Source organism: Balaenoptera borealis, assembly GCF_965194805.1.
Source record: "Balaenoptera borealis genome assembly, chromosome: 5".
NCBI lineage: Eukaryota > Metazoa > Chordata > Mammalia > Artiodactyla > Balaenopteridae > Balaenoptera > Balaenoptera borealis.
This window is the reverse complement of record NC_138862.1, coordinates 38,865,716-38,887,906: the sequence shown is the minus strand read 5'-3', so window position 1 is coordinate 38,887,906 and position 22,191 is coordinate 38,865,716. Positions and strand designations below refer to the sequence as shown.

General features: G+C 34.1%; 1 protein-coding gene across 5 annotated transcripts in view; it reads right to left on the bottom strand.

The window, feature by feature from the left end:
* CADM2 (cell adhesion molecule 2) overlaps positions 1-22,191 on the bottom strand; it is a 1,026,782-nt gene that overhangs the window by 276,994 nt on the left and 727,597 nt on the right. For 2 of the 5 annotated variants that reach the window (XM_082392431.1, XM_082392433.1), the window contains exon 2: positions 21,459-21,485. The exons of the other annotated variants lie outside the window; for them this stretch is intronic. In XM_082392431.1, the coding sequence (XP_082248557.1) occupies positions 21,459-21,485 (27 nt within the window). The remainder of the gene's footprint in view (positions 1-21,458; positions 21,486-22,191) is intronic. 5 annotated transcript variants of the gene reach the window in all.

Genomic DNA, 22,191 nt, shown 5'->3' with positions numbered 1-22,191 from the left:
GTTTTAAAGATTATATTAAATCTGAAAAAAAAGTACATAAGTTCTTACCACTCTAAAGATGTTGCCTTTCTGAAATACTTAAATACTTTTGAGAAAAAAGAGGATATTTTAAAAATTGATTTGAGAGAAGAACATGTTGACTAACGATTCTTTATTTTCAGAAGGATGGTTCAAAAATGCTTAAGAGAATTCCAGTTAAATAATTACAACAGGTAGACAAGGATACTATGGAAGCAAGAATGTAATAATATTTAGCTATCAAGTTAGACAAAATACTTTTTAAAAAGTGATTATACCTTATGTTGGCTAAGATTCAGGGAAGTGGAAACTCTTGTATTTGTGGATTTGTGTTGGTAAAAGAGTGAATTTTCACAATCTCATATGAAAGTAATCTGGAATAATGTAAAAGCAAATTTTACAAATAGCTGTATAATTTAACCCAGCAGCCTAACTTCTCAGTACTCATGTTATAGAAATAAAAGGTTGTTCAATAAAGCTTGTTTATTGAAGCACTTTGTATAATGGGGGAGGCCAGAGAAAACAACCTAAATTTTCCTATGAGTTGGGAAATATTTTGGATTATTCATATTATGAAATATGCAATTGTGTATTATTATGAATATTATACCTATGTACATATACATATACAGATGAATAATGTCTATCACATACATCAGCTATTTACCTCAGCTGTGAAGATAGGATATAAACTATAAACTTTCCATATATACTTTTACATTATTTCTTGCACTCTTCCCACCTCAGCTAATGGGAAAGACATCCCTCCAGTGGCATAGACCAAAACCTTGTGGACATCCTTGACTCTTTACTTTCTCTTGTATTCTGCCTCCAAACTGAGAAAATTTTACTGGCTATCCTTTTAAATCAACTCCAATTTCTTCTTCACCAACTTCATGCTAGCACATGATAAAAGCCACCATCATCTCTTTCCTATAATATTACATTAATGTCTCCACCCCCAACAACCAGACTTATGTTTTAAACACATAAGACAGATCATGTCACTCTTTGCTGGATATCCTCCAATGTTTTCCCACTGCATTCAGTTTAAAAGCTGAGTCCACAAGCTAGCCTACCAGGCCCTATGCAACCAGGTCCAGTGACCTAACTGATTTCATCTACTCCTTCCACATCTCACTTCCTTTCTTTCCCTGCCTCAGTCTGCTCTACCCACACCAGATCCCTTGCTCTTTCTTAAGTATGCAAGCACACTCCTTCCTGAAGTGTCCTGCATTGCCCTTATTCTTGATACATGATCCTCTGCCCTCAATATCCTCATGGCCTGCTCCCTCGTTGCCTTCAGTTTGTCCAGATGTCATCGCAATAAGGCCTTCCCCTCACTACTTCACTTAAAAATAGCAATCCTCCCACCTCCATGCATGTCCTAACCCCATTCCCTGTGTTTTCTTCATAGTACTAATCACCTTCAAACATAACTATGTTGTTTCCTTATTCTTCTATGTTGTCACTTGTCTTCCCCCACTAGAACATATGTTCTATAAGGATAGGGATTTTCTCTTTCCTTCATTATATAAACCCATGAAACTGAAGCACCTGAAACAGAGTTTGGCCAAGAGTAGGTGCCTAATAATTATTTTAGAAGTTAATAAATAAGTATGAAGTCTAAACTCTTTAAAATATTATTTTATTAATATTCTTTTAAAATTATGTCTTGTGATTTAAAGCAGCCCTTCCCTTCTTAAACCCACACCTGAAATGTTTTAATAAATATTTTTGAATCTCTTTTCAGGAGATTTTAATCTTTGTGTTTAAATTGCTTTCACTCTCAAGCTGCCTTGTTGTACTATTCAGTGTATGAATTCCTGTGTCTCAGTTTGTGAGAATAAGGCTTGTAGAATATTCCACCAAATACAAGAGAGGTCATGAATTCCTTTTATACCAGGATCAATAACCATCTGAATTGGACAGATTAAATTAGCCACAGGCTGGTGGAGGCAGGAGGATAGATGGACAGCTTCTGTGAGTCTCCTGTAGTTCTATACAAAGTGTTTGTTAAAGTTTCAATGAGAAAAAAGGCACTAAAATGCAAAGGTAAACATTCTGCTTTAAATTGATATAGACAAACGGCCTTGTACCGCACAAACCTTTTCAGCGATGGTATAGATCATCTGCATTATGTTTTTGCGTTGCCTGTGAAAACAATGTATGGAGAAAGGCACTACTTGAAATTCAGTTCCAATATCATGTTGGCTGAAAAGCTGTGCTTCTTAGTAAATCCAACCAAATACACTGACATTTTCAGAGTGCATCTGATACATTTCAATAATTAATTCTTAAGTCAAGAAAGAGTCAAGAAATCAGATGAAGAAGCACAGTAGGCTGAAAATTGCCAGTGGGAAGAAACAGAAAAAATCAGCCGTAGACAGAACCTCTTCAAGCTGAAAAGAGGTCAGTGGAATACCACTGGAAACAGGGATAAAGCTTCAGGGGTTTTTATTATTATTATTTACATAAACCACCCAGAGAGTAATGTGAGCTGCTCAGGCCATAACTTTGCAGAAATTGGTAGACTCAGAGAAAGGAATGTGCAATCACACAGTAGAACTAAATCAATGAAGTACATAAATAATAAGCAGTCGGAGGAGAAAAATCTCACACAAAAATATATTATTTTTTAAAGAAAGCAGATTGTAGAATGACGGTGCTGCATAGAAACTTGAGAACTGCTTCGACAAGCCCCATCACCAAGTTTTATTTATATTCTATAGATAGATGACCTTTATCCTCAGATTGGAGGGTGTCACAGGATTGCCAATTGAAACTGTAGAATTATATTAGTACTTAAGTACTTTTTAATGTGGAAAAGATAAATTTCAGATATGTTTTGAAAAATAATTTTCATGATGTCCCATATTATGTGTTTTAATCCTGCTCCTAAGTACTTACTCTCTTGAATACTATCAATAAAAACTGCAAAAAAAATTATAATTTAAGTTACTGATACTTAATTTAAAAATACCAGTTCAAAAAAAAAAAAAAAAATACCAGTTCAACTTATTTTATCATCTGTTTCTTAAGGGTTTATCATGGGCTTTTTGGCATGGAGAGACAGATGCAATCAGATCATTATATTCAGTGACCTACTGAGAATATTTCTTTATAGTGGCTTTTAACACCAGGTCCCAGAAAAGGTTAATGTGTGTAGAAAGATATGTATGCATAACATCTACAGCTTGCTTTATCAGGTGAAATTCACCTGTTGGAAGTAAAAGAATACCTATACAAGCAAGTGCCTACCATCTGGCATAGGAACAACTAGATGACACTATCATAATGACAGTGGATCAATAATCCAAGCCTCTAACAAGGAATATAAAATAACAATATACTTATTTTAAAATTCTTGAAATGTCAATATGTGCTCTTGTATTCTATAATCTGGTAATAGGAAATGAGAGAGTGTTAGATACTCCTAGACAAAGCCTTTTATATTCCTAGCTGCTAGACCTGTGCCTAACATGTAATAGGTAGTCGACTTACTAGAAAAATACATATTTTATATCTCTCAAGAACTTTTAAGGAAGTAATAATTTATAAAAAGAAGTGCTCTGAATTTAGAAATTCACTACATGATTCCTTATAATTCAAAAGATTTATGAAATAGTAGTTTCCAGTTGTCTCTATGAGCTACAGGATAACTTTTCAAGGAAAGTAAATTATATATACTTTAGTTCCAATTTTATTTTCTAAGTGAGTGAAAGAGTAAAATATACAACTCAGATGAGGGGAGTAAAAAGTACATTTTAAAATCTCAGCTTGAATAATATAAGGTGGTCCTGGCATAGATAGGGAATTTTCCATATGTGAGATAATTTGTTATTTGGCAATAAAATAAAATACTCACTCTAATTTTGCCTCCTGGGGAAAATAAATGATCTAAGACAAGAACAAGTGACACTGCACTAATACACTTATCAATCATATGGAGAAATTTTGAAAATATAAACAGGGCAGCTGTTGGCTGAAATGATCTCCTTAAACTGAAATAGAAGATAATATCTAAACCTCTTAGATACTCAGGTCACAGGCTTGAAGAATTTCAACTCTTCTTTGCTTATGGCTATATTAATGTATATAACAGTACTGAACAAAGCTCATAGCAAGATTCAATTAAAACTTACTAAGTGACACTAGGTATCTCAGTAAGTAGCTATTTGAGAGGCATACGGGAACAAAAAGTTCCTGTCAATTTGTAGAAAGGGGAAGGAGAACTATTGCCCTGGAGAAGAATTATTGATGCCTATTTGGGCTATTCCGGAAAAAGCTGCTAGATCAGGTGAGTATAGAGTTGAGCTCTGAATGTAGAGAATATGATTTAAAAGTGAACATACATATCAATATCAGATATGAGGAATTAATTCGAGCTGGGAAACTATAGAGCTGCTTAAGAAAGCAAGAAGGAAGTTGGCTCCAAGTATTTTGTGGTAGGGTTGTTGGGCAAATGCCTTGTACAGGAAAAGAACAATTAATGGAAGGGAACCAGTTGACTTACAGACTTGAAATTCTTTTTTTTTTTCAATTTTTTTAATTGAAGTATATTTGGTTTACAGTGTTGTGTTAGTTTCTCGTGTGCAGCAAAGTGATTCAGTTTTATATATGTATATTATATATATATATATATATATATATATATCCTTTTTCAGATTCTTTTCCATTATAGGTTATTATAACATATTGCATACAGTAGCGACTTGAAATTCTTAAATATGGATGTGAATTGTTAGAGTAATTTGGAAAAACTAGGGAATCTGGTGGTAAACGGCTACACTGATACAAGAAGAAGATAATTAGGACCTCATATTCCTTATAGTTCCAAGAAGAAAAAATAGGGGGAGAAAAGTAAAAATGAAGACGGAGAATAAAAAGACAGTGCAATTGGTAATGGTAAGTACCAAAGTGGAGCAAAAATTAAAGTCTCTCAACAAACCTGAAGAATAGCTACTGTAGACTGAAAAAGTAGTCACTGAAGCAAACCTCTGGAATTAGTGTGGAAAAGTGTGAGCTATTTGATCTCCACGCTGTCAGGAAGAGTTCATTATACCTGATCTATGACTTAAGCTATTGGACCAAATGCTATTACAGCTCTCATTGGGACAAGGCATACAACCAGAACATACTGTTTATCTATTGGAAGAGTAAAACATTCTATAAGTTATAGTGAGTAGCAATAGCACCCTTTAGAGATAGCAGAGCTGTTTCCAAGATAAACTTAGCTGATTAAGCTAAATCTATTTGTAAGTGTAAGAATTAAATGCTTTCATCTCATAACAGAGATAACATCTGCCCTTTGCACATGACTCTCAATAACTGAAATAAATAGATAATTGTTTTGAATGCAGGCTTGGGCGTCACGTCACAGGATTTGATAAGAATTCACATTTTTAAAATTTTGATTTTCTGACAGGTCTTGGTTATTTTTTTTTTCTATTACCCGTAATAGACTGTCTCATGAGGTAGCTGGTTTTTTTATTCATATTTAGGCAATTGTTTAATTTTATCTATTCCCAGTGCTTCCTCACCTGTAAATATAAGTGCTTTGATATTTAAAATTAAAATAGTTCTATTATCTTCAAAATAAGAGCCCTCTCTGACATTATGTTCCCCACAATGAATGCAACATGCATTTTATATGTACTTTCAATAATTTTATTGTCAGCTTATTCATTTTCCAGCCACTTTATTATTTCCCCTTAAATTACTTTTTTCTCTTTCTCAATTATATGTCCAAGTTAATTTTGGATCTGTCATGTATATTTATACAAACTACTGATGAAGCTGAGGCAGTTATATAATTTTAAAAGTAAACAAATCCTGTCTAATTTGTTTAAACCTCAGTAACATAAAATATATCTTAGTGTAGTCATCTCTACCAGTTTTAGAAGTGATAATATGACTGACATCTTAAAACTTACTGCCCAGATTCCAATCTATTTCAAGATGGCAGTTTCTTTTAAGGCTACAGAGACCTTTTCAACAAAAGCAGCATGACTCTATTCCTTCAAAATTTGTTTTGTATGTAAATCAGTACTAGTCAAAGTTTAATAAGTTTAATAATAGAATATATAAACTGATAATGCAATCTTCATTCCATTACGCTAAGTGGAAGTCAATGATAAATTGGATAATCTAGGACAAAATTGTGATGTTTACTTTTTGGGGAAAAGTTTTTGCAAAAAATCATTATGTAGTCTTTCAAAATTAGATCCTAAACATATATTCATTCTTGCAGCTACATATAGTTTATTTTGAATCACTGAGACTGATATATCTTTTAAGATTTTAGATTTTAATTTAAAATATAAAATATACTATCACTATTTTTGACTAGTAATTTACACATAAATTCAACAAATATTTTGGAAATGAATAGAAGGATAATTAAATGTGAATGAATTAATTTCTAGTTGCTACATTTTAAAAGAGAACAATTGCAGTTTATGAGGAATGCTTTCTTTCAGTGTATCTCTTACTAGGCTGTGATTATATGTGTTTTCTTTTAAGGAATCTCCTTAAAAAATGAGTAGGACTTTTTAAAACTTGGCTTCTCCCAACTTGTCTGCTTTACCGAAAAAAAAAAAAAAAAAAAAAGGAGATGAGGTGATTTATGATGATTGAAATAGCTATAGAAGAAATATTCAGTAAACATATTTTGCTCTAACAAATATGGAGTCAAATTATCATGCTGAAATCATCTCTTGGATATGCCAGATGTATTAAATAAGATTTGCATGTGAAAAATCCCAAAACTTTTGTTAACACTTTTCAAAAGGTTTATAAGGAGTTTTAAAATTTACCTATCTTTAACTACATAGCTATATTTCACCTAAATCTAAATTTATCCCCCAGTTTTATAAGGAAAAAACTATTTCATGCATGAAGAGTAACTTTTTATTTGCAGATAAACAAATTTCCACTTTTCAATGAGTCAAACATCAGATTACATAAAATATCTCTATTTTTAGGGGAAACCTTATCCTGATATACACAGGTATTAGCTCCCTATCACCCAGTTTCCATTTGAATATGCTATCACAAACTAGTTCACATGCCATTGTGAATATATTACTGGAATTCTCATACTCTGGTTAGGTAGCCAAGAGATTTGACCATCTTTCCCAAGATGACTTTTGGCTGAGATGGAAGATAGTTACTTTATGAACTAATTGGTAATTGTTCAAGCCAAACAGTATTCATGCCTTTTATCTAAATAGCATGTTTCTTAAGTGAACCCAATGCCCATCAGATGATTATCCCATCTTGAAGAAAACAGATTACATGGAGAAAATTTGGAATACTACTCTGACAGTAGGTAGCTTTTGTTTGGCCAGAATTGAAAAACACATAAGTAGTGAGTTAAATTAGCTTATGCCACACACATCAACATGCGTTGATGTCACTAAAATAATCTCATATTGAATTATACTCAAGAATCAAATGCAAAAGTAACTTTATTCTGCCGTGTTAAAAAAAAAACCAACAACAACTAGAATATACTTAATTAAGATGTGCAATCCCACTCCTGGGCATATATCCAGAGAAAACCATAATTCGAAAAGATACATGCACCCCAGTGTTCACTGCAGCACTATTTACAATAGCCAGGACATGGAAGCAATCTAAATGTCCACTGGCAGAGGAACGGATAAAGAAGTTGTGGTACATATATACAATGGAATATTACTCAGCCATAAAAACAAAATAATGCCATTTGCAGAAATATGGATGGACCTAAAGATTGTCATAATGAGTGAAGTAGGTCAGACAGAGAAAGACAAATATCATACGATATCGCTTATATGTGGAATCTAAAAAAATGGTGCAAATGAACTTATTTACTGAACAGAAATAAATTCACAGATGTAGAAAACAATCTTATCGTTACCAGGATGGGAAAGAGGGGGGAGACAGATTGGGATTGACATATACACACTACTATATATAAAATAGATAACTAATAAGGACCTACTGTACAGCACATGGGACTCTACTCAATACTCTGCAATGACCTATATGGGAAAAGACTCTAAAAAGAGTGGATATATGTATATGTATAACTGATTCATTTTGCTGAGCAGCAGAAACTAACACAACATTGTAAATCAACTATCATCCAATAAAAATTTTAAAAAATTAAAAATTAAAAAAATTTTTTAAAAGATGTTATCTAATATTTTTCCAGTAATACAATTTACAATTTTCCTTCACTTCTACTTCTGTTCCACAATACAACATAAAGGTACTTTTCTATGGGCTGACAACAAGATAAGAACTGCCATTCTAGGTTTCTGCCTTTAGGTCTGCAGTGTTAATGATAATGAAGAGAAATGAAGAATAGTAAAGCATTTTAAACACTTTATAAATATTTAGACACACTTATTTTATTCATGATTCAGTTTCAGGTTTTTTCTGCTAAATGTTTCAATTATATTCTTTTTTTTTTTTTTAAGTGTAAGTGATTTTTTAAAAAATTAATTTATTTTTGGCTGTGGTGGGTCTTCGTTACTGCGTGGGGGCTTTCTCTAGTTGCAGCGAGTGGGGGCTACTCTTCATTGTGATGCGCGGGCTTCTTATTGTGATGGCTTCTCTTGTTGCAGAGAACAGGCTCTAGGTACGTGGGCTTCAGTGGTTGTGGTTCGTGGGCTCTAGAGTGCAGGCTCAGTAGTTGTGGCGCATGGGCTTAGTTGCTCCACAGCATGTGGGATCTTCTGGGATAAGGGCTCGAACCTGTTTCCCCTGCACTGGCAGGCAGATTCTTAACCACTGCGCCACCAGGGAAGTCCCTCAACTATATTCTTGAAAGGATTTTCTATTCTCTCAAATCTGTCTGATGTTACCACTACCAATTTCTCTCTGATGTTACCACTAAACACTCTAGGCCAATATTTCTCCCTGGACTAGTGCAATTTCCTGGACAATTCAACCTGTCTCTTGTCATCCACAGTGATCTCTTCTAATTTGTTCTTCATGAGCATCCAGTAATCTCTTTCAAAGTATAAACATGAGAATATTCTACCATCCCCATTCCTATTTACTTTTAAAACCCCTAAATGGCTCTCCATTGTTCTTAGAATAGAAACAAACAAATCAAAACAAACGAAAACCTCAAAACTCTGTAAAAGAAACCTCAAGGTACTGTGTGGGGTATTACATATAGAAGACTCCACCAAAAAACTGTTAGAACTAATGAAAAATTTCAGTAAAGTTGCAGTGTACAAAATCAATATACAAAAATCAGTTGAGGGCTTCCCTGGTGGCGCAGTGGTTAAGAATCTGCCTGCCAATGCAGGGGAACCGGGTTCGAGCCCTGGTGTGGGAAGATCCCACATGCCGCGGAGCAACTAAGCCCGTGAGCCACAACCACTGAGCCTGCGCGTCTGGAGCCTGTGCTCCGCAACGGGAGAGGCCGCAACAGTGAGAGGCCCACGCACCGCGATGAAGAGTGGCCCCCGCTTGTCGCAACTGGAGAAAGCCCTCGCACAGAAACGAAGACCCAACACAGCCAAAAATAAATAAATAAATAAAGTTAAAAAAAAAAAAAAATCAGTTGAGCTTCTATATACCAACAAACTATCAGAAAGAGAAATTAAGAAAACAATTCAATTTACAATTGCATCAAAAAGAATAAAATACTTAGGAATAAATTTAACCAAGTAGGTGAAAGGTCTGTACATTGCAAATTGTAAGACACCGATGAGAAATTGAAGAGGACACAAATAAAAGGAAAGATATTTTGTGATCATGGATTGGAAGAATTAATACTGTTAAAATGTCCATATTACCTGAGGCAATCTACAGATTCAATACAATCCATCTCAAAATTCCAATGGCATTTTTCTCAGAAATAGAACAAGCCATCCTAATCTCTGTATAGAACCACAAACGAACTTGAATAGCCAAATCAATCTTGAGAATGAAGAACAAAGCTGGAGTTATCATGTGTCCTGGTTTCAAAGTATATTACAAAGCTATAATAATCAAAACAGTATGGTATTGTCATTGAAATAAAAGAAAAAAGATGCATAGAAGAATGGAACAGAATGGAGACCCCAGAAATAAACTCATGCATATGCAATCAATTAATTTTTGACAAAGGAGCCAAGAATATACAACGGGAAAGGGCAGTCTCTTTAATAAATGGTGTTGGGAAAACTGGACAGTTACATGCAAAAGAATGAAACTGGACCCCTATCTTATACCATACACAAAAATCAACTCAAAATGGATTAAATACTTGAATGTAAGACCTGAAACCATAAAACTCCTGGAAGAAAACACAGGAGGTAAGCTCCTAGACACTGGTCTTAATAAAGATACTTTTGATTTGATATTCTTTCTCACTTTGACCCTGAATCCCATTGATTCCTCCACAGGAACTACAATTGGCTTTCTTTTAGTCTCCTGCTGTCATTCCCTTGACTTTGAACATTCTTCCCTTTTTTCTTTGTATACTTAGTTCTAACTAGCTTTTCAGCTCTCTCCTGATCATCACTTCCTCCAAGAAGTCTTCCCCACAACCTTCTTTTACTAGGGTAAATGTTGCTGCAATCAGATAACATTACACCATTGTACCATTGTTTCACAGTAGCAAATTTGCATTCCTTCGGGTGAATATTTGATTAATCTCTATATTTTATACTAAATGGCAATTACCAAGGTTCCCATTGATTTCACATTGCTAAATCCAATGGTAAATTCCCAGTTCTCATAGATCAAGAACACTTAACTCAGTTGAACACCACTGTCTTTTTGAAAATATTTTCTTCATTTATTTTCTCTTCTTCTTCTCTGAATCACTTGCATTTATCTCATTATGTGTGTGATCTCTTTAAGGGTTGAATACCTGAGAACTCAGTCCTGAGGTTTTTGTTTTCTACTCTCACTACACCCATGTCTTAGATGAGCTCATCCAATTTTATAGCTTTAAGTACTATCCATAGATAACAATTTCCAGATCTTTTATCTATGGTGTAGCACTTTCTCCTGAATTTCATATTCATATAGCCAATTTCTACTTGTCTTCTTTACTTGGATGCTGAAGAGGCATCTCCAACTTCACATATTTGAAACTGAATTCCCATTATTTTACCATGTTCCTCCCAAAGTCATCTCCATCTTGTAAATGTATCTGTCTTTTCAGTTTTTCAGGCAAAAACAAAAATAAATAAAACATGAAAATCATCATGCACTTCATCCTTTAGATCATGTCCCACTTCAGTCAGCAAATTCTACTAGATGTAATTTGCAAAGACCACTCTAATCACCTCCATTGCTATGACTCTAGTCCTGTTACTATGATCTGTCCCCTGACTTCTTGAAAAATCTTTGCAAGGGCAATCATTGCAGTCTATTTTCACCAGAGCATCCATACTGATCTTGCTACAATTATATCAGCACATGTCTCTCCTCTGCTCAAACTTCCAGTGGCTTTTCATCTCACTTGGAGCAAAACAAAAATCTTATGACTTGGGTCCTCATTCTCTCTATGACCTTCTATCTTATCTACTATTCTAAGCTCAGGTTTGGCTAGCCACACAGGACTGTTGAATGTTCCTTGAATAAGCTAAGTATCTTACTGGCTTAAGTCCTTTTCTCTTGCTGATTCCTCTTGGAATGCTTCTCCCAGATATCCACACGGCTTGGTCCCTCAACATCAATTCTCTCCTAAAATGTCCCCTTTTTCTGATCTCCCTGTTCAAAATTAGAACCACCTCTCTACTTTTCCAAGCATTCCTGTCTCACTCTTCTGCTTTATTGTTTCTTCAAAACACCTACCACATTGTAACACACTACAGTGTATAACTTACTTTTTTTTTCACTGATATATTTGCAGCCATCCCTGACAATGTTGAATGAAGGAATGAATAAATGAATGAATGAATGAGTGAATGAGTAAAAGCCCCATGAAGAAAAAATAAGGAGTATATATACCTTTTTTTCTCCCCATTATATCTTAGCACAGTAAAGACATTCAATAAAAATGTACCAAATTAAGGAACATACTTGGTTTACTCTCTTTCCAAGGATGTTTGGTAAGATAAAGCATAAAAGAAATATCATTACCGAATTTTTTTCCATGCACATAGATCATTGGCATGGGCTCAGAACAAGGGCAACTTTTATTCATTACTAAATATCAAGTTCCTGGCTCTGTGACTGTACCTTATTTATTTAATAAAGATTTACATCTAGATATTAGTTGGTTGTTTTAAAAGTACTTTCATATATTCTTTCGATCATTATTACTCTATGATGTAGGTAGTACTGATATGTTTACCCCTACTTTACTGCTATGAAGAGGAAATAAGTAGTAGACTAGATACTAAAACCCAGGTACTCTGATAACCTCCAAAGCCTTTAACATTATACTTTGCTACTGATAAATATGTTGTATTACGCTGCCAGGTCAAAGGATTTTTTTCCATTGAAAACATATAACCATCACTCTATCTGACTTGAAATATAAACTTGAATTTATTTTTAGTGTAATTTAGCTGTTAGCCTTATAGCACTTGTTTGCAAATGCCCCTAAATGTCTAACTGTTACACACTGATCACTGTACTTCTCCTTATTATAGACTTTTTCTGTTTAGGAACCTGTAAGAAGCCACAAACCTTGGGATTTTAATTACAGCCCCTCTAAACCTCCACACAGGAGCTGTAGAATAAGTAAATACCAATTTTATTAACATAATAGAATGACATGAACCAACTGAATGAATGGAGTCCCAGAAGATACTGCCTTTTGGATGAGATGTGCTTTAGATAAAATAAAAAGTACTATAATAATTTATTTATGATGGAAATGAGGACATAAACTTAAAGTAGCAATGTTTAGGGCTTCCCTGGTGGCTCAGTGGTTGAGAATCTGCCTGCCAATGCAGGGGACACGGGTTCGAGCCCTGGTCTGGGAAGATCCCACATGCCGCGGAGCAACTAGGCCCGTGAGCCACAATTGCTGAGCCTGCGCGTCTGGAGCCTGTGCTCCGCAACAAGAGAGGCCGCGATAGTGAGAGGCCCGTGCACCATGATGAAGAGTGGCCCCCGCTCGCCACAACTAGAGAAAGCCCTCGCACAGAAACGAAGACTCAACACAGCCATAAATAAATGAATAAAATTAAAAAACAAAAACAAAAAAAAACTTTAAAGTAGCAATGTTTAAAGTAATTTCTAATTGCTGTACAAAGCTGTACTCTGTTTTGGTGGCAAATGAGTTATGTTTATGCACATGTCCACAGGAAAGCTCAAGACTGTATTTGCATTTCAAGAAGAAAGGAGAGGGGAAAATGAAGCTTCATTAAATCAGGTAAAAAATAATATTCTTTCAGATTTGCAAATAGAGTATCTAGAGCTGTCTTTCCATCCTGACCCATACTAGTTTGTAATGTGTCACATGAAGAGGGACAGTTACACAGCAGCAAATACTGAGATACTCCACAGAGCAAATACAGTCAAAATCCCTGTACACTGAGAAATAAAAATCAGAAACCAGGTCAAATGAAGATGCAGTTTAAAAACAAGTAAAATTATCTACATTTTGACCCACTGACTCATCTTACAGTAAAATTTTCATGAAAATACTTTTTAACCCTGTTACCCTCTTCTGAGTAAAACATTTTATATTAGTTATGCTTAAATCTTTTCTAGACCATTACTCATCTGATTGAAAAACAAATTACCTCCTCACTTTCCCAGGAAGGAATAAGTGAGGTTAACATATGGTGAATGAATGAGAAACCCAGAAGAAAAAAGAATTAAAAAAAAAAGAATAAGAAACAACAAAAGTGTACTGGGAGAATATTTTTTTCACCAATATACTCAACAATGTAGGCCCAATTAATTTGTTCCTGATAACAACTCATTACAATTTTACTTTACTTCCATACCTAGCCCCAGTCCTACCTGGGTGGATGGGACCTAGGTAAATGCATTTAAACAAATGAATAAGATTAAATGAATTCTAACATTAATCAACCTGGTATCTTTAGAGGCTTTAATAGATTAAAAGTTTGAACTCAGTAGTCAGTATCTCAGACTTGGAATTGTTGCCCTGCCTCTTACTCATTTTGTTAACTTAAAGAAATTTCTTAACACTTTGCATCATTTTCCTCACTGTACAAAAGGATAATAATAGTCCCTATCTCAAATAGCTTTATGAGGGCTAAATTAGAAAACATATATAAAATGTTTAGTGTAATGCCTGGCATATAGTAAACATTCAAGAAATATTAGCTGTTATAATTATTGTTATCTACTTTTTTAAAAGTTAGAAAAAGGTTACAGTAGTAACTTATATCTTTAAAACATTATTGTACCATCATATATAGCAACATCTTCAGCAATTTTCCTAGAGAAGTGAGATAAACTAGAACGTGGATTAAGAAAGCAATCTTAATGCTCAACATCACTAATCATTAGAGAAACGCAAATCAAAACTACAAAGAGGTATCACCTCACACCAGTCAGAATGGCCATCATTTAAAAGTTCACAAATAACAAATGTTGGAGAGGGTGTGGAGAAAAGGAAACCCTCATACACTGTTGGTGGGAATGTAAACTGGTGCAGCCATTATGGAGAATAGTATGGAGGTTCCTCAAAAAACTAAAAATAGAGTTGCCATATGATCCTGCAATCCCACTCCTGGGCATATATCTGGAGAAAGCTCTAATTCAAAAAGATACATGCACCCCAGTGTTCATTGCAGAACTATTTACAATAGCCAAGACATGGAAACAACCTAAATGTCCACTGACAGATGAATGGATAAAGAAGATGTGGTGCACACAAACACACACACACACACACACACACACACAAATGGAATACTACTCAGCCATAAAGAAGAATGAAATAACGCCATTTGCAGCAACATGGATGAACCTAGACATTATCATACTAAGTGAAGTAAGAAAGAGAAAGACACATACCATATGATATCACTTATATGTGGAATCTAAAATATGGCACAAATGAACTTATCTACAAGACAGAAACAGACTCTCAGACATAGAGAACAGACTTGTGGCTGCCAAGGGGGAAGCGGGGTGGGGGAGAAATTGACTGGGAGTTTCGGATCAGCAGATGCAAACTACTGTATATAGAATGAAAAAACAACAAGGTCCTACTGTATAGCACAGGGAACTATATTCAATATCCATAATGGAAAACCATAAACCATAATGGAAAAGAATATGAAAAAGAATGTATATATATGTATAACTGAATCACTTTGCTATACAGTGGGAATTAACACAACATTGTAAATCAACTATACTTCAATAAAAGAAATTAAAAAAAAAAAAGAAAACAATCTTAATCTTCTAAAAGGTACCACCTCAGGGCCTTTCACCTAGAACACTTAGTGAATATGTTATAGAAACACACCATGCTTTTAAATTTCCTTACATATTTCTATCATTCCCAACATATTTCCTCAGATCAGCCTAATGTGGGATAACAAACATAAGCTCCCATAATTGTCTCAAGTTATTTTCGATGAAGATTTTATAGCTATTATGCAAGAGTTTGAATAATTCCTTACATTTTTAAAATTAAAATCCAAACATAGCTTCAAGAAAAGGAGTTAAGGGATGTGTTCCACAAAAGTTATATATAGCCCTATTCCTCAATTTCTTCACTGATAATAAAAGCAAGTAATTTTTACATTTTAAGTATTATATAAACCTCTATATGACACAGTTTTTGTAATTTTTCTCTTTCTTTTGATATTGAGTTGAAATTCTTTAATGATACTATTTATATACTTTGGATTTTAATATTTAAATGTGAAGAAAGAAAAAATACATATATCTAGTGGATCCTTCACATTAAATTGTATGTGTTTATTTTAATGTTAGAATAAATGTAAACATACGAATGCCACCATGAAGATGAAATACAGTTCATACTCACAGAAAAGTTTTAGTTCTGGGACTTGTCTTTAACTACATGGTTTTTCATTTTATTTTCTACAGACATTATTTAAATAATAGTAATGATGATAATAACAATAATAATAGATAAAATTTACTGAGTGTTTACTATGTGCCATCCCTTGGGTTAATATCCTTTTATACATTATCACATATAAATGTCACTACAGCTGAATGTTGAGTGAACATAATCAAATTATCCAGGTGTTCAAATCAAGTAAGTTGAAAAACCAGGATTTGATCCATGCAGTTCTGACTACAGAATGGAGCTTCTTAATATACAGTGTATATTATGTAGTATAAATTGAAACATAGATGCCCCACTTAAGATAAAATCTCAGAATAGTTTGAAGCAATGCCTCAATTTCAATCTCTTATGTGCCTTTCAATTCACCTTTAAAAGATGTAATGTGGGGCTTCCCTGGTGGCGCAGTGGTTGGGAATCTGCCTGCTAGTGCAGGGGACACGGGTTCGAGCCCTGGTCTGGGAAGATCCCACACGCCGCGGAGCAACTGGGCCCATGAGCCACAACTACTGAGCCTGCGCGTCTGGAGCTTGTGCTCTGCAACAAGAGAGGCCGTGATGGTGAGAGGCCCGCGCACCGCGATGAAGAGTGGCCCCCACTTGCCGCAACTAGAGAAAGCCCTCGCACAGAAACGAAGACCCAACACAGCCAAAAATAATAAATAAATAAATAAATAAAATTAAAAAAAAAAAAAAAAGATGTAATGTGATGGGAAACCTGGTAAATTTCATATTTTGGTTGAACAGCAGACTTTTTATATTTATACCTAAATAAATAATTTATTTAATAATATTATGTATGACTATTACTTAAATACAGTAAACTGAAATAGTGATTCTTCTCATACCACATATATCTCAGTTTAGACTGCTGAGTGTCCTGCATTATCTTTAAATTCTTATATAATGTCAGAATAATTGTGTTAATTTTTATTTGAGCACTAAATTATGATTATCTGATTGAAAGGAATAGCTAAAGGCTGGTATTCTAGAAATGGCATAAAATGTTATCCCTATTATAGTTGTCAAATTTTGAATAAAAAATAAAGCCTACAAATCAGATTGAACAATAAAAATAAATTTACTGCATTAAAACTATTTAGAAATTGTGTATGATTCTGGAACAATATTAATCAGTAAGATACATTTAGTCTATATATTTGTAATAGAGTGAAATAAAATCACTTTATACAAAGAAATTTTAGGAATACTCTAGGTTACCTTTTTCTCTATCTCTAAGTGGCAAAGCATTGATGATCTTATTGATATCTGAATGTAGGATAGATTATAGAGTGTAGATATATGAATTCACTGTGTTATATGAAGGTAGGGTAGATTGTAGAGTGTTGAGAATTCAATCAGAAGACAAGTTAGAACTATTCCAGGCAAGCTCTGAGGAATGAGTGATTTGAAGAAGAGGGATCCATGGAAATGCTTCTATTCCCATAGTAAAATTAGGACATAATTAGGACAATAATTTTATTCCCATAAAATTAGGACAATTTGATAATTGACTGGTTAGGGTGCCATTAAGATGGAGGAGTTAAAGATATTCCCAATCTTTTAAACTAAGAAATTAGGTAAATATTTGTTCAAGAGAAGACATAACAAACCCTGAGAGCTCAAATTTACAAAGAAAAATAAGAGTTTCGGTTTTTAATATTCAGTTAGAAATGTTCAGCAGGGTGCCGGGAACATCAGATACGAGCTTAATAGTAAGAGCAAGTCTAGAAAAGTCATAACTGAAATGAACTCAGAAAAGTTTAGAAAAAGAAAACAATTATATTAATCAGTTCTCTTTTTGATTACAAGCAAGAGAAACCTATCTAGAAAGCTTAATGAAAAGACAGCTGTGTCAGAGACCCAAAGGGCAAGGATATAACAGAACCTTCTATTACAACAAGGGACTTAAACACCATGAGGGCACCCTCTTAACCTCTTACTCTTTTACATTCCTGCTCATTCTTCTCTTATTTCTCAGTCTTAATTCATCTTCCTACTCAGTCTACATACGAAATTCACAGCCACAAAGTGTAACAAAATTTATTTCCCATCTCTCCTCCTTCCTGTTGCTCCTTTCTCACTTCTCAGTTTTAAGTTTCTAGGGGAGGAATTTGATCGAATCATTTGTCTTTCTCTTAACATTCAGTAACGGTGAGGGAGGTTCGCTGTGGGTACTCAATAATGCACAAAGTGGCTGCTTATAAAATTCTGTAGGAAGTGAAGGTCATCTCTCAAAAAAGGAAGTGGAGAGCTGCAACACTGTGAGAAGTGATCTCTTTAGGGGTCAAAGATTAACCTGAATGAAACCTATATTCCAGAACAAGATAGAAGAGGAGAGGGAAAGAAGGAGGCAAAGAGGAGTTAAAAGAAAATGAAACCTGTAACAGAGACACTGAAACAAGGGAAGTGGAAAATCAAAAGAAACATTATATTCAGCAGAAAAATGAGTAATTTGAGGTTTGGGGAACCACCATTTCATTTGACAACTAAAGAATAATTGGCAAACTTCAGAATGACAGTTTCTACAAAATAAGGAATGAGTTACTACATGATTTGATGAAATTCAAATAGTACATGTTTATATACTGCCCTTGGACACTGGTATAATAATCAATATTTTAAAAAAAAAGAGAGGAAGAAAATTAGGGTAATTTTCTATGCCATTACTAGTAACTGCTAACTAACTCCTAGAGAATCCTTTTAATCTAACCACTCACAAATTGTTTAAGAGTTTAATAATTTTACTGGGAAGGTAATGTCAAATTTACCAGTCTATGGTTTCTCAAATGTAATCCTTTCTCCTTAACAAATATCACAGCACATACCTCTCTCCAATATTGCAGAAGTTCCCCACATTTGCATGATTCCGTAAGAATAAATGAATGAGCTGTTATCCTCTACAAAACTTCCCTGGGTTCCCTGGGATGTACTTTATTTGGGCCAGGAGAATAGTATTTTTAAGCAATCTGCTCTTATATTATCTTGGGTTTTATTTTCCTCTTACCACAGTTTTTTTTTTTTTTTCTTCCTGTTTGAAGACCATTTGCCTTGACATAGAAATTGGACAATAAAAGCATTGGGTACTTCTCCCTATTGTCTACATAATATACATCTGTCTCAGTCATTACAAATAAAATTTCAATTTCTACTTGAGGCATAGTTCATTTTAGAAAGTGTCATTTCTTATCTCTATAACACCTTGTAGATGCAAAAATACAGGCATAGGGTGAACTGTGTCCTAAAGCCCCCTGCAGGCTTGTACACAAGCGAAAAAAAAGAGATTCAAATAAAATGGATAGGTGTGGAACAACAGGGATGGCAACGTGGGCGTCCTAAATCGGACACATAAGCATGTTTGTATCGCAAAATCCTAGCCAGCTTGAGTCCTGATGTGACTGTGCAGACACCTATAATATAATGTACGGCTGGATTCCTTCAGTGGTGAATTGGTTTCCTGTGCTAATACTTTGTAACCTGTATATTGTAATTTGAATTATTGTCCATCGTTTTTTCAAGAATTATAAAGTGAACACAGATGTGATTATTATGAGAGGTTTTATGTAATCGAATGCAGTAATGACTCATGATCACTCCATCATCAAATTTAACTTCCTCCACTCTCATAAAACACAGGTCGTCTTCTTTTAAAAGGTGCCCTCACTATATGAAATAAACTATATTCATTCCTGCTTCTATACCTTTACTTATGCTTTCAAATTCCTTTTTCTATGTACTACTTTCTTCTATATATACTACCCATCCTTCAACAATCAGTTCAAGCCCCACCTGCCACATAAAGCATTCTCTGAGAACAAGGACTCCAACCTCAATATGTAAATCTTGCTAACTCCCTTTACACTCAAGTTCTATATCCCACAATTAACACATTATATTGTACATCGTTCTTAATTCTTCATTCCTAAAACTGCAAAATAATCTTTTATTATATAAATATATTTCATAAATATATACTCATTGTCAAGTAATTTCTTAATTGTTTCATGAGTGTATTTCTTTTGTCCACAGACAGAAAATTACTGTGGCAAGAATTGGCTAATTCTAGCACATTTATTGAAAAAGAGACTAGGCTAAGTGTGGAGGATTAAACAAAGGGTAACAAGAAATTTGCCATCTCATCTTTTATATTTTTAGTGTTTTATAAAACAAATACATTCCTCGGAAAATAGTAGTTGCACACTAAATGCTTAGCCTTATAAATAGGGATCAGTTAACACTCCAAACATAAATCTATGTATAGTGTTAAAACTAGCTGTAAAACTACAACCTGGGGGAGGGCAGGGCTGGAGGGGAAGGAATAATAGAGAAGGGTGGCCTTGTGGTAGATCTGAATATGAGAAATGGAGAAAGACAAAACCACCTGGTTATTTCTCCTGAGCACATAGATGAAGATATTAGGCAGGGCAATATTGAATAATGAAGAGTCAGAAATTCTCCACAAAGAAGAGGCCCGTTTGTGAGAAGCAAAATGAAGCTAGCATTGTTTAAAATGCTAGTAGCAGCAGGAAGTTTACTTGTTGTTTTACATATTTTACTTAACCCTCACAACAACCTTTTGAATTATTTACTGTTTTTCACACTCTGTAGATGAGGCAACTGAAGATAACAGATATATGACCAATAAGGTTATTACAGTGTTGCTGTATAAAAATAAATGAAAGAGAAAAAAATATATATATATTTGCTATATAAGGAGAAAACATTTAAAAAATATATAGATTGTTCTAGAGAACATGAAATTGAAACACATAAACTATAAACCTATGACACTATCATAGATATCATATATATATACACATTATATACACACACACACACACACACACACACACACACACACACATGTTTGAATTCTTTTAGAAACCATAAAGACTTTGACACATCAAGCCAAAAGTCTTTTTCTTTCAGGGGGACATTCTGGCATTAGACAAGCACATCCTCTCTCATGAAAATGTATTTTCAGGATTCTAGCAAATGAAATTTAATACAACTAGGAAATGGATAAAAAAAAGCCATAAATAGAAAACTGGAGTTTAATAAAGGATAAAATTTTCTTTTCACATAATTCTATGAAGGCATGTTCAGTTTTGAGACTTTCCATCAGCTTTATTTTATGCTGTATTTTTTTCCAGTTCACAATTTTATCAAGGAAACTAAGGTCAACAGGCAAAATGTTAGGCATAAAAGCACCTTATTCCACTTGGAATAAAGTTGGAAATAAAACAAGAAAATAAACTCACAGATAATCATGGAAACACAGACATATATCAGAAACTGAATAATTAAAATGATATATATTTGTATTTGTAGAAATTTACAACTAATATCTACACACTGAACTGGTATTATCACGAACAGAACTAGCTCTATCATTTGAGAGGATGCACAAGACTAAGCAGAAAACAATCATGGTAAATCATGCAGAATGGACAATAGCTCACCTTTAACTTTATTCTTTGAAGCAGCCGCTGGTACCAAGATTGCACAAGAAGAAGAGAACAAACACATTAGATTATTAGGCAGAGTCTCTAATAAGTAAAAGAGATATGTTATCACTATTAGTTAAAGTCTAAAATGATATGCTTATGATTACACCATCAATGCACTTTAGATGAATAGGACTTGTAACAAAGAGAATGACAATTGGTTATATTTTGTTAGTATATGATTAAAGTCCTTGAAAAAGAAAGAGTAAAACAGATAGGAGCCACAGAGTGCAAATACCAAACACCACAAGGCACAAAATTCTTTTTTAAAACTGTGTATCTTTCTTTCTCTTTGTCTTTTTTAACTCTAAAGTTTAGTTAATAATTCAATTAAAAATACTAATATAAAGTTTAAATATATTTCATTTTATTTAACAATTCAAATGTAATCCATAACGTTTGGATAAATCACAAGGGCCGTTCACTTGCACTTACTGAGTGCTTACTTAAATGCCAGAGAGAGTTGAGTACTTTCCATACATCTTCCACTTAACCACCTCAAGAAGTAAGTTTTGTTATTATTGCCTCACAGATGTGAAAACTGTAACTTAGAAAAGTTACATTACTTGCTGACTATGGGACAGCTGGAAATAAGCAAATTTGGGATTTGATCCTAGGTGTGTCTGAACCTAAAATCTGTGCTCTAAGATACTACCTTACACTATTGGGATTTACAGCACCGAGTCAC